Here is a 13,451-nt window from a genome sequence, read left to right as displayed (position 1 = left end):
CATTTTTTCAGAAACGGTCCATTTAATTTTTATTGAATTTATCCGCTACTTTACGGATGCACTGTATATGAACCGTTTTTTTCTAGTATATTCTTTCTTCCTCTTAACTATTGCTGTAATTAATTTCTAGGTATGGCGGCTATTTGCGTTCCTTTGCTGCCGCAAAGAGGCCGAATATGGCCCCAACGATCCAAAACAAAAGGAGCAAAAGGCTGCCCGACAGGGCAAACAGGAGTTCGAAGGTACATTTATGACCGAGGCGAAAGATTGGGCCGGCGAGCTTATTTCCGGACAAACCACTACAGGTCGAATTTTGGTAAGTCATTGCTTTTAGGATAATATTGGATTTTATAATTTATTTATTATTGCATACATCGTTCATTACTCGTAACTTAAAAATATTAGGCTTATCAAGGCGGATAAAGGCTCTTTAATAAGCCTTTTTTTATCCAGGTAACGATAATAAAAGTCAGCGTGAGATATATTTGTTATAGTTGCTGTTATAGTGCTAACTTTTATAATTTTCTTTGACGTGGGTGTAGTAGTCCGAACGTATCAAATTTTTTTTGCGCTGCATATTTAAGTTGTACCAACATTTGTAAAATACCAATATTTTTCATGGAACACAATCCAAATTATCTATAAAATCAATTTTGATCTTTATTTCTTTTAAAAAAGGTCTTTTTAATCAATTCAATAGAGGTTTTTTGTGGAGATATAAATATTGATATTATAGAGAATAAAGTCACTCAATGCTCTACAGAATATCTCAACTATCTAAATCACATGGGATACATTAGTCAAATAAATGGTTTTACTCGGGTAGCAGGAAATGCAAAAACCTGCATAGACCACATCTTTCTAAAAACTACCGTCAACGATATAATTGTCAGTTCTTATATTATAATGAGTGGTTTGACGGACCATTTCCCAACACTATTGAGCATGCAGTTTTTAAACAAAAGTAATAACCCGGAAAAGGTACAAATTAATACTAAAAAAATTGTTAACTTTCAAAAAATAGCAGACAGTCTGATAAATTTTGATTGGGGCGATATATTGCAATGTAATGACCCAAATATTTGCATGAATAATTTTGCTAAAACCATGAGAACTATAATTGAAAATTGTACCACCTTTAAAACTATAAAATACACTCGTAAAAAAAAAGGATGGATTACCTCTGGGATCATCAATTCCATTAAAAATCGCGATAAACTAAGGAGGCTGACCCTGAAACATCCTTTAAATTTTCAAACACAAAAAACTTACAGACTCTACAGAAATGTCCTCACTAAATTAATTAAAAGAGCTAAATATTTATTTTTTAAAAACAAATTAAATACAAACATAAACGATACAAAAAAAATATGGGAAACCATCAGGGAAGTAACCAACGAAACCGTAAATAAAAATATAATTATAAACTCTATAATTGAAAATGGTAATGAAGTAACTGAAAAGGACAAAATATCTCGAAAATTTCTGAACTATTACTGTAATATCGGGAAAAACCTTAGTGAAAAAATACCTAAAAATAAATATGTGTTTAGTAAGCCTACTCCTTGTAATCCAGCGAGTTTCTCGGAAATAACAATAAATGAATTGATAATGGAAATAAATTCTCTTAAAAGCAAGGTTTCATGTACAAACGATGGTATTTCTGCATTGATAATTAAAGACAATCATATAGCGTTAATGAAGCCCTTACTACACATGATAAATCTAATACTAAAAACAGGCATTTACCCAAATATTCTGAAAAACTCCATAATAACTCCCATATTGAACTCTGGTGACAGCCAGTGGATTTAAAAATATCGGCCTATTGCGAGTAACCTGATAATGAGTAACCTGAGATATAACGAGTACCCTGAATAAATTACTTGAAAAGTGCATTAAAATTAAATTGGAAAAACATTTCGAAAATAATAAATTATTGTCAGATTCTCAATTTGGCTTTCGAAGTAAAATGAGCACTGAAGATGCAATTCAACAATTAACAGAGCGAATATTGAATGGTTTTAATGAGGGTTATAAGAGCTTAGGCATTTTTATTGATCTCGCAAGAGCCTTTGACACTGTGGCACATCACATTCTCTTGCAAATACTGGGTGACGTAGGTTTAAGAGGTACTGAGTTAGCACTCTTTGAATCATATCTTAGTGATCGAACACAACAAGTAAAAATTAATAATCTTGTTGGAGAGATGGGTACAGTTAAATGTGGTGTGCCACAGGGTACAGTCCTGGGGCCACTCTTATTTTTGATCTATATAAACAACCTTACAAAAATTTTACCTGAAATAAATTGTTCTATTATTTGTTACGCTGATGATACAGTAATTCTAGTAAAAGCAAAATCATGGTCAGAAGTGCAAAAGCTAGCTGAAAAATATATCACATTAATTAAACTTTGGACGGATCAGCATCTTCTAACTCTAAATAGTAATAAAACCCACTTTATAAATTTCTCGATTTATAACACTAATCAACAAGAAGAACCTGTGGAACTAACTATACATACTTATCCTTGTTTTGCAAATCAGATGGAAAATTGTACTTGCGACTCTAAGATTTCTTCAGTTTCGTACACAAAATACCTCGGCGTCTATATTGATAGAAATTTAAGATACAATATGTACATTGATTACATAACTAAAAAGATAAGGAAAACAATTTATAAGTTTTATCAACTACGCGAATTTATGCCTCGTGAGTTATTGGAGATGGTCTATCAGGCTGGTTGAATCCATTCTAAATTATGGTATAAGAATTTGGGGTAGTGCGTGTAGCACAATGTTAACAAACCTGGTTATCACTCAAAAATATATACTAAAAATAATAAATAAAAAACCAAAAAGATACCCAACAGTTCATTTGTTTTTGGAAAGTGGTGCTCTCACTGTAAGAGAACTTTACCTGAAGAGCACCCTTAACTTTATGAAAAATAAAAACATATAAGATTCTACCCCAACGCCTTAATATTACTAGATCTGTCACGAGAGAACATGTTTATTTGACTAAGGTAGATTTTACAATTTGTCAACGTCATATATCTTATGTGGGGCCAAGAATCTTTAATTTTATACCACACGCTTTTAAGGCTATAAGAAAAAAACTGTTTAATATACGCATAACCGAATGGATCAGGTGTAACTATGAAAATATTTTATTAAAGCTACCTTTTCTAATGTAAAAAAATGTTATAATTACAGGTATATTTGCAAATATTATTTAATGATAGAATAAAAGAATGAATTAATTTAAATTTTACTTTTACAAATTTAATCTAAGTTAATTTAATTTGGTTTTTATTATAACAAGCTCTCAAATTTATTATTAAATTATTATTGTATTCTAAAATACTGTGTCCCGACAAGTCACTTGTGACTTAGGGCACAAACACTAACTTTGTAACAATACTGTACAATTTTAAGTAATATATTTGAATTTGAATTTGAATTTGAATAAATATAAAAAAATGCCTTTTCAAATGGTGATTGGACTATTAAACAACAGGTGTTCTGAACAAATTTTCTAGGCGTTCAGCAGTGCAGGTCCGAATTTAAAATCTTTCGTATCTATTTATTTTCTGCATATTATTATTTCGGTTTTAAGATTTTTTATTTAATATTTACGATTTTGTTTATGAATGGGTTTATATCAGAAGTTTATACTTAAAAAAACGAAAAATACACAGTGAAAATATTAAATTTTCTCCTTCTTTGAGTATTGACATATTTGGCATTCTATTTATTATGTTTTATTAATACTATCAACCGATGTCTAAAAAAAAGTGTGAATTTTTCAGCATAGTACTTTTTTTAGGTAATTCATACCAAACCGCTAAATCCTATGTAAGCGCTATCGATGATCTGATTTTGAAGACTGACCTAAACCATGAAAACACTCATTCGTCTAAGTTTTCAAAACGTTTTGAGTCTAAATTCGATCTCATACATTTTTAGGATCAGATCAAGATCGTAACAAAATAAAAATTAATTTTGCCCTAAAAACGTTTATAAAGGGCAGACATTTGTCCAAGAGGAAATACAATAAACAAAAAAGTTACTGGCATAAACGTAACCTCACCCATATATTTTTTCCACAGAAATAAACACAACTAATCCAAAATCAATTTAAAAAATTATCCATGCAATCTCACCTTTACGTTCTTCACTGTGTTTTTTGCAATCTATTCGCTCTTTTGATAATTTATTCTTTTCTGCATTTTTATTTGGTTTGGATGTCTTAACTGTCTCATATACATTAAATAAATTAAAACTAATACTAGGAAATATAATGCTTCTCAACTCTAAAGAAATATCAAAAAATTATATCAATATTTATTGTTTATTATTTGTATAGCTTCCCTTTGACTTTGACATATCGAATTTATTAGCGGTCTCGGGAGACCGCTAACAAACGCTTAAAGCGTCTTAAAGACGTTACGCTTATAGGCGCTTACTCGCTAAAATATGGCTTATGATAATTAAATGATTTTCTATCATTTATAGTAAGTTATTTTTTAGAGTAAAAAGTTACATAATAATAATAATAAAATACAAACTGACTGTATTAAAATCAGCTTTATTTCGGTTATTTGTTTCTAATAGAAATATATTCATATGTATATTAATATAGATGCTATAAGAAAAACAACCAACCAGTCCTTATACACAATAACTACAAATCATCTATGTATTAATTAACTATGAAGAAATGCGAAAAGTTGTTATGCACAATGAAAAGTATGTGAAAACATAATGATGAGTGAGGATTATTTCTTGAAATTGTAAACTAGTAGGTTCGATTATCTACCATCTTGGTTCTTTTTTCTGAAGAACTCTGATAAGTAAAACACCCTTCTAAAAAGCCGAAAGGCGGTCATATTTCCGAGGTAACATGTATTTTCTTTTCGTCGTTCTTTAAACGCCGTCGTCTACCATGTAGACACTAACCTATGCTTAGACCCTCCTTGCGGTAATACCTTTTTATTGTAGATTTTCTGTAGATACTTCTACGTGTTACTTTTGGGGTCTTTACGGTTCCCTACCATTCCATACCATTACCTAACATGCGCCACATGTGCTCCTAGTCAATACGGTTTAGTTAAGTCGCTTTGTAAAGCTTGTTAATAAAAGGTAAAGCCCTATTGTAGGGAATGTTTCCTGTTGCTAACGATTAATTGTTTGGTCTGGCCTAGGAATTAAATTTCGATAGAAGTACTGTAAATACCTTTAACACCATTCTCTAGTTGCAGTAAGGTCATTTGTCATTTATTGGTTTTATTCATTTAACTTGACTACTTTTAAAATAAATTTAATATAACTTTGGCCAAAGATATTCAGCAGGCATGCTTTGTATTTAATAATTTTTGAAAGCTTCGATACATAAACCTAAATTTTTTCTGAGAGTTGTAATATTATATATTTAAATTTATAGTATATACATATGTAGATAGATAGAAGCGGAATGGCAAAACTATTTGTTATATTTTTTTAAAAGTTTATTAGTGATTTATTTTTATAACATATATGTGCAAATATTAAAAGACTACGTTTAGCTGAGTGTTATAAGTTCTGCCAGTTATAGGTTTCTGATGAACTTGAATACACTCCGACAAAATTAGATGGCGCCTACAAGATAAGGATCTCGTTTAAACAATTGAATTGATAAAATCTATACGGCTTAGAGATCATTTAAAAAGACAACTTTTAAAAAATAATAATAATGCAATACTTATGAATGAATATAAGAAGTACAGAAATGTTGTAAATGAATTAGAGATAATAAAGCCAATTATTTTAAAAACAAATTTAAAGAAACAAAACAAAATCCAAAAAAATGTGGAAAGTAATTAACGAAGAACTTCAAAGCAACCATATTAGCAAAAACTTAAAATATCTCTCGATAAGAGATCAAAATAACATCCTAAATAAAGATAAAAAAAACAGTTGCAAATATATTTAATGATTATAAATATATGTAATATTTTTTGCCTACATAAATGTAGGTAAAACATGGCAGAAAAATTAAAATTTAAAAGGAAATTTGCCAAACACAATAATTATTTTCCCAGTTTATTTTTAATACAAATAACTGGTATTAGTACAGGAAGTACTAAAAAATATAAATAGTCTAAAAAAACTCTTTACCTGGATTATATGAAATTACCAGTAAGGTGCTAAAAGAATATACAGACATATATTATTGAACCATTAACTCATGTTTTTAAGATTTCTATCTTGGCCGGTAAAATCCCACCTGACCTAAAAAAATCCGTTGTTATACCTATCCATAAAGGGAAAGAATCTGACCTACCAGGCATCTACCGCCCAATCTCAATAATAAACAATATAGCAAAACTAATAGAGGTATGTATAAGAAATAGAATTACAAAATACATAGAAGAACATAACATTCTTTTGCCGCATCAGTTTGGGTTTCTTCAAGGGATATCAACGGAAGACGCCCTTTATGAGGTAACTAAATTTATTTACAGCTCAATAAATTAAAATAAGAAACCAATGGCAATATTTTTAGACTTGGCAAAGGCATTCAATATTGTTAGTCATAATATTCTTCTAGAAAAGCTCGAAGGTTATGGTATTAGGGTTTTGGCTCAAAATTTAATGAGAAATTATCTTGAAGATCAACAGCAATGTGTAAGAATTGGAAATGAGCAAAGTACTTCAAAAATAGCTAAAAGTACATCAAAATACTTAAAAAATATCATCAAGTACTAGATCAAGTACTTAAAAAATAGTGCAATATGGTGTACTGCAAGGTACTGTTCTCGGACCGCTATTATTTTCTTTATCTATTAACGATCTCTTATATTTAACAACAAGTAGACTAATCTCATATGCAGATGGCACTGTTCTTCTTGTATAAGGCGATAAATGGAGGGACACAGTCGAGCATATTATACGTGAATTCGCAAAAGTACATCAATGGTTGGGAAAGAATAGATTAAAAATAAATATGAATTAAACAAAATTTATGTGTTTTAGTATTCTTGACAATTATGAATATGATGAAATTGCTAAATGCCTACTTTTCCTTATTTGTTAAACGAATCTCCATGTCAATGCACCCAATCTTTGAAAAAAACTGAAAGAATTAAATATCTAGGTATTATTTACACAAACACAAAACTGCGAAAATTAATTTATAAATTTTATCAAATTAGGAATTGTATGCCAATTAAAATTTTAAAATTGCTATACTTTGTGTTGGCGGAATCAATAATTAGATACGGTTTGTCAATATAAGGCGGAACTTATTCAAAAACTTTTAATATTCTTATATTACTCAAAGATATCTATTATTTAAAAAAATGCTAGATACTCAACTAAACTTTTGTTCTAGGACGCTCAAGTTATGATGGTATAACAATTATATGTTAAGTCAACTCTTTTATTAGTGTAGAAACATCCTGGCTTAAGACAATAATATACTACAAATTATCTTACAAGAAGCACGTCTGCGAAGTCTGTGAAAATCCCTTTTCTGACTAAAACGAGAAATTAAAGAATTGTAACATATATTGGTCCTAAATTTTACGATATTCTCCTTACATATATTAGGCGCATTCACAACCGAAATCTTTTAATAAAAAAATTTCACTACATTTGACTCAAAACCTTAATATGTTTGCTAACATCTTGGATAGACAAAAATGCATTTCAGGCTTATACTAAACAAATTAGGTGTATAAGTCATTAGTTGTTAATAGATAAGTATAGATAATTTAATAGATATAGTTGCTAAAATAAATTTAGGAAATTAATATAAGTGAAGGATATGTGAGTGCTGTAAGATTCTCTTGTACACACACAGATATATATCTAGGTGTATAACTATTATTTATGTAATTTGTATCACTTTTTCCGTAATATATTTGATTTGATTTGAAAAAAAGCCAACTCACCAACTATATTACTCAAAAACTGAAAGCTGCCATTCGCATATTTACTTCTATATTTTTTACTGATTTCTTTTTTAACAACTATCACAAAATTTAAAAATAAAGTAGGTTTCAGTCTAAAAGCACTTTTGTAAGTAAGTGTAACTGAGTTGTCAGACTAAAAATATTTTATACTTCTAAATCGTTACTACTTCCAATTTAAAAAACATTAACAAAGTGCAAAAAACAAATAGAAAATTAAGAATATTGAACTCTTGAAACACTATGACACACGTAATTTTTCTCGCACTTATTGGTTAAAATAGTAATATATTTTTTGTTGCATTTTCGCTAGGGAATTTATGATAGTTGCCCAGGCTTTTTGAATTAGAATGAAAATATATACATATAACACCACATATCACTAGCCCGCACTTGATAAAACTGTATTGGCTCCGAGGGAGCAATGTTTATTTTCTAAAAAAAAAATTAAAAAATAACCACGTACCTTAGGCTAAGACATCTTCCCCCTATGCTGGCTACGTGGTTTATGGAGAGACCCTAATTTTATAGGTAAATTAATCCACTACTTGTCAGTGCCAAATATATGTTAAGTTTACTGTATTCAAAAGATAAACTTTACGGATCCAAAAGCAGGTTTAAAGTGAGTACTTACGTCGTTTGGCATGGTAATAGACAAAATACATTTAGAAGCAAATATATCGTTTTGCTTTATATTTAAACTATTAAACTATTTAACTGTAGGAAAATAATTGTACTTTAACAAAATTTTATATTTTCATCCTTCTTTGTCATATGATTAACGTTCCATTATTTTCGATCACTCTAATATTCATTCTACCTATATACATGTACAAATATTTTTAAAATTTGTGCTCGCTATCTTTTTCATAAGACAACTTGAATTGGTAAATGCATTGGTGCATCTGGTTATATTTAATCTGTGACATATATATATATATATTAAAACATATATCTTAACAAAAAAAGGTTTGTTTTATTTCTTAATATAACTAATTTTCATTATTTTTTGTGATTGTATCCCTACTTTATTTAAGCATTTTAATTTTTAAATTCCAGTTTTTTAAATATATTAAATAAGCATCAATAGCATTTGCTTGATTTATTAAAAATGTTATTGATTTACTTATAAAAGCTGCTTTTTCCAAAATCTTCGCTTTTAAATTAACCAAAGTGGCAAACAGGCCAGTAGTCTTTCCAACGAAATTATACAATAATCTTCCCATTGAAATAAAAAAAAATTAGAGGAGAAGGTTAATAATTTGAAAGCTTCATTAAAAAGAATTTTAATTAAAAATTCCTTTTATACGGTAACAGAATATTTAAATTGCAACGTCTCCTCTTTACTCCGATAATTCGTAACAATAAAAGTTTTTTTATTGTTTTTTCTTAATGCCTTTTAAAAGCGGTATGTTTAGGTCTTATAGTTTTATTTTTTGACGTTATCCGATACTTATTTGTATGAGTCTATGGAAATAAATATTTGAGTATTGAGTATTGAAGTTCATCTTAAATGTCCATATACATTTAACGAATTTACACACACCAAAACACTTCATTAACAAACTAAATTCACTTAATCTCAAAACGTAAATACAGAAAATACAAAATTAAAAATCGGGAAAAAAAAGTGCAATAGTCCTGAAATTTCCTACAAGCGCCACTTGGCACCACCTGCGTTGGCGCTATTTTCTGAGAAGGATGGAAAATTGTGTTCGTGCGAGTGAGATAAAGAATACCTAATTTTAGGTAGGGGGTATAAATTTTCGTACGTCGATTTTTTATCTATGGCTCATATGTTTGTAAAAGTGCTGTCTGTTACTAATTGTTACTGAGTTGTTAGAAAAGTGGCGACTTGTTTATTATTTAGTCCGAAGGCTATTTGTTGATTTATACGAGTTGATTATATTATATTTATTGAAATTTAATATAATCAAGTTCTATTTTTTTAAGATTTTGTTTTTTTTTTAAGTTTGTTTTACAGATACATTCGACCATGTTTAATAGAAAATTTCGCTTTTAAACTTGGAAAATAAATTTCATTAAAAGACCCTATCTGTCCAGATTTTTATTTCATTTATAAAGGTATAACAGTAAAAATATTTAATTTGGGTTTCTTTAAGTATAAATTATTTTTGTTATATTAATTATTATGTTGTTATTAAATTATAATATTGTAATTTTTATTTATTAAAAAAAAATATATTGAATTTGGCCAGAATTTAACAATATTTCCTAATTTTTTCTGATAAATAATTTATTGGTATTCTTTTAAAATTATAACATTGTCCTATAAAGGATTAAATTCAGTTCATATAATCCATTTCTGTATATGATTGAAAAAAGAATTGGCCTGTATTGCGTTATCTATATAAATGACCTATTTCAGTAATAATGACTCGTTATTTTTAAGTACCTGCCTTATGCATCTGCCTTTTTGGCTATCACTCAAATTGGAAAATTAAATGTAGAGTTGATGCTAGGTTGCATCGTTATATTTGGGTGAGCACTTATTAACTTACTATTATAACCAAGAAGTAAGGCCGTTAAAAAGAGTGTAATAAATATAATATATTATTTCGAATATTTTATTTTTAGAATAATCCTAGCTTTCTGATTGAAATTAAATTAACAAGTTTAGTACCTATTTTTCTTACATAATCATTTTTCATTCAATGTGGTTTAATTTAAACAAATTTAGCAAACTTAAAACTATTACAAATGTGAGTACAAAATCAACTAAAAGATAAAGAACGTATATGGAAACCTTAAGAGACACTAGATTAAGAAAAGTCAAATCAACGTAATGACACCTGATTCTCTTTTTACACAATAGATATGTTCCCAAAAAAATCGTCTAAAATAGAACTAGGTGTAAACAATATTAAAACATTTTAAACTTTAATTAAACATTTAATTTAATTAAGAGTTCTATTTGCTCAATAAGATTTAATAAAAATTCATAGCATATTGAAAACCATGGTTAAACAACACAATTCGTGTAAAAAGTTTTTTTTTCTTTTTGACTTAAGTAAACTTTTGTAAAAAGAGAATTAGGTACATTCAATACATACAAATAAATATTTCTATGACCTATATTAAAAGTATTAATGAGGGTATTACGTATTTATTATTTTTAAAATAATGTTAATAATGAGTTAATAAAAGACCTACATTATTTTCTTGTATGCAGGTCTTAGTTACATATTGAATTTTTTCCATTACATAAGAACTTTTTATTTTTATTTCGTTGTATTATTTAATTTTCTACGTCTTTTCTTATGTACAAAAGCTATGATAAACATGAAATGTTATTAATTCTATAATCAATAAAAAAATTTTTCAAATAATATAAAATATACAGAAAATTATAATTTCAAACAACAAATTTATGTTAATAACGTATAAAGTGCCAACCACTTAGTTTGCAAGACCTTGATTTATTATTAATACTTTGATAATAGCCGAGCCAATAGAGAATATTCAGGGCTCAGTCGCATTGGTGACACCCTCTTAAAAACTAGGAAACCTTGAAAGTAAACACGCTAATCGATATAGCTCGCAAACAAGCTTGTAGAAAATTAACTACACTTCGAAGGGTTTAAAATGAATATTATTTTAATTGAAACACGCAATTAAGGTTCCCTGAAGTCTTGTTTTAATTATTATTAAAAAAAGACAAATTTTTTACGTTGCTCAGTTAACTAAAAGTCTTTCTATATGGGCATAGATTCTGCGGATATTAAATAGTTATTGTATGCAATAGTTCAGAAAACGAAAAATAGAATATAAATAACAAAACTTGGTTAAAATTCTAAGTTTTTCCTTAATTTACAGGATAATTTATTTATGTCAATATGCTAAAAAAACTTTTATCACATGCTTATGATAGTATTTTTTTTATCACACATTATTATGTTATTACAATTATATTGTAGCTGTGAACTGAAAACAGTTAATAAAATAATAATAGAAGTTGGCATATAAGGTGTTTTGCCTTTTTTACGTGTTTTTTAAGTTGATTTTTTATACTGGGTGCCCAGGAAGTACCGCACAGGTTTGGAGAGGTAGATAGAAAAAAAATTATGAGGCGAAAAGTTCTGAGCAATTTTTTGATCCGACATACGGGTTATATAATTATACGGGTAATTAGCAATTAATTGTGTGCTAGTTTCACCTATGCGGTACTTCCTGGACACCAGTATATCTTCTTCCAAGCAAAAGCTGATGTGTTTTTTTAATATTTTGGAATAAGCACTGGTTATCTGGATAGTCTTATTGGTCGTTGTTGGCAGATATCTTAATATAAATGTTTATGGCAAGCAATAACCATAGCGCTAAAATCAGAGCATTAACTTTAACAAGAAGAATAAATAAGTCCAAAATGAAAAACTTTTATATTTTCGATGCCTGTTCGAAAATGATCCTACAAGTTTTCATGAACCAAAATATTTGCAAAATCACCCATCGATAAAAAATGTAAAAGACCAATTAAATACATTTTATACTTCATGTCCCTTTTCCATTTCGGAGGTCGGCTTATCATTGCTCATTTAGTTTTGGAAACTGCTATCTTAATAGATAGGATGACTATCTATCTCTCGAGTTTCTCAGCCTAAGATTATTTCTTCCTGTAATAGATTTTTTTACAATTTTTCTTGGATTATGAGTCGGACAATCTCATGGTGTGGTCGATATATTGCAATTCTCTTTTTAACTTTATATGAGATCTTTGTGATCTCTACCTACATTCCTTCATTTTCACTCGCCATGTACGATGCGGCTTTTTCATCATACAACAGAATTCTGAATATATAACATTTTAGCATCCGCATTCTTGTATCTAGGCTCAGATCTCGCAAACAGAGTAGCTTCTTGATCTTCAAAAATGATGCACGAGGTCTCTCAATGTAAATCTTTATTTCTGGTTATTACCTCTAGGAATACTATCTATACCGTATAGATAACATTCATGTATTGGGTCTCTGAACATTAAGTGTCGGACCACATTAGGGACTAGCTGTAATGGCATTATTCAACACACTTTGAATGTTATTATAGATTAGATACTTAGATAGATTATTGTATGGTCCTTCAATTAGTGAAATATCATTAACTTGTATTACACTGACATCTATTTTCCTGTACTTTTTAAAGGACCTCATGGTCTGGTTTAAATACAGTTTTACATTTATTTGTTTATATCTTATATTGAGATTTTTTTTATTTCAGTGTTTCTGTTAGTTGCTTGTGTGTTACTTTATGCTTTCTTTGCGCGTTATTAACATCAAGACACTACGCATTTATACATCGTAGATAAATAAAGGTTTCTACATTCATTGCAACTAAGTGTCAATTATATTTTCTTCCAGGTTTTTATATAATATTCTACATTAGACGACTTTGAGAAATTGTAATAAATTGTGACTAAAGCCATTCCTCTTAAATTTTATTCCTGCAATAATTATGCATTTCTTAAATTACTTATTTAACCT

The 13,451-nt window shown here is 28.6% G+C and overlaps 1 protein-coding gene across 1 annotated transcript in view; it reads left to right on the top strand.

Annotated features, from left to right (window-relative positions):
• LOC126742871 (calcium-activated potassium channel slowpoke) overlaps nucleotides 1-13,451 on the top strand; it is a 205,391-nt gene that overhangs the window by 36,152 nt on the left and 155,788 nt on the right. The window contains exon 3 of the mRNA XM_050449716.1: nucleotides 131-316. Within this exon, the coding sequence (XP_050305673.1) occupies nucleotides 131-316 (186 nt within the window). The remainder of the gene's footprint in view (nucleotides 1-130; nucleotides 317-13,451) is intronic.

The sequence above is a fragment of the Anthonomus grandis genome, chromosome 12, assembly GCF_022605725.1.
Source record: "Anthonomus grandis grandis chromosome 12, icAntGran1.3, whole genome shotgun sequence".
Classification (NCBI taxonomy): domain Eukaryota; kingdom Metazoa; phylum Arthropoda; class Insecta; order Coleoptera; family Curculionidae; genus Anthonomus; species Anthonomus grandis.
This window is presented reverse-complemented; position numbering and strand designations above follow the sequence as displayed.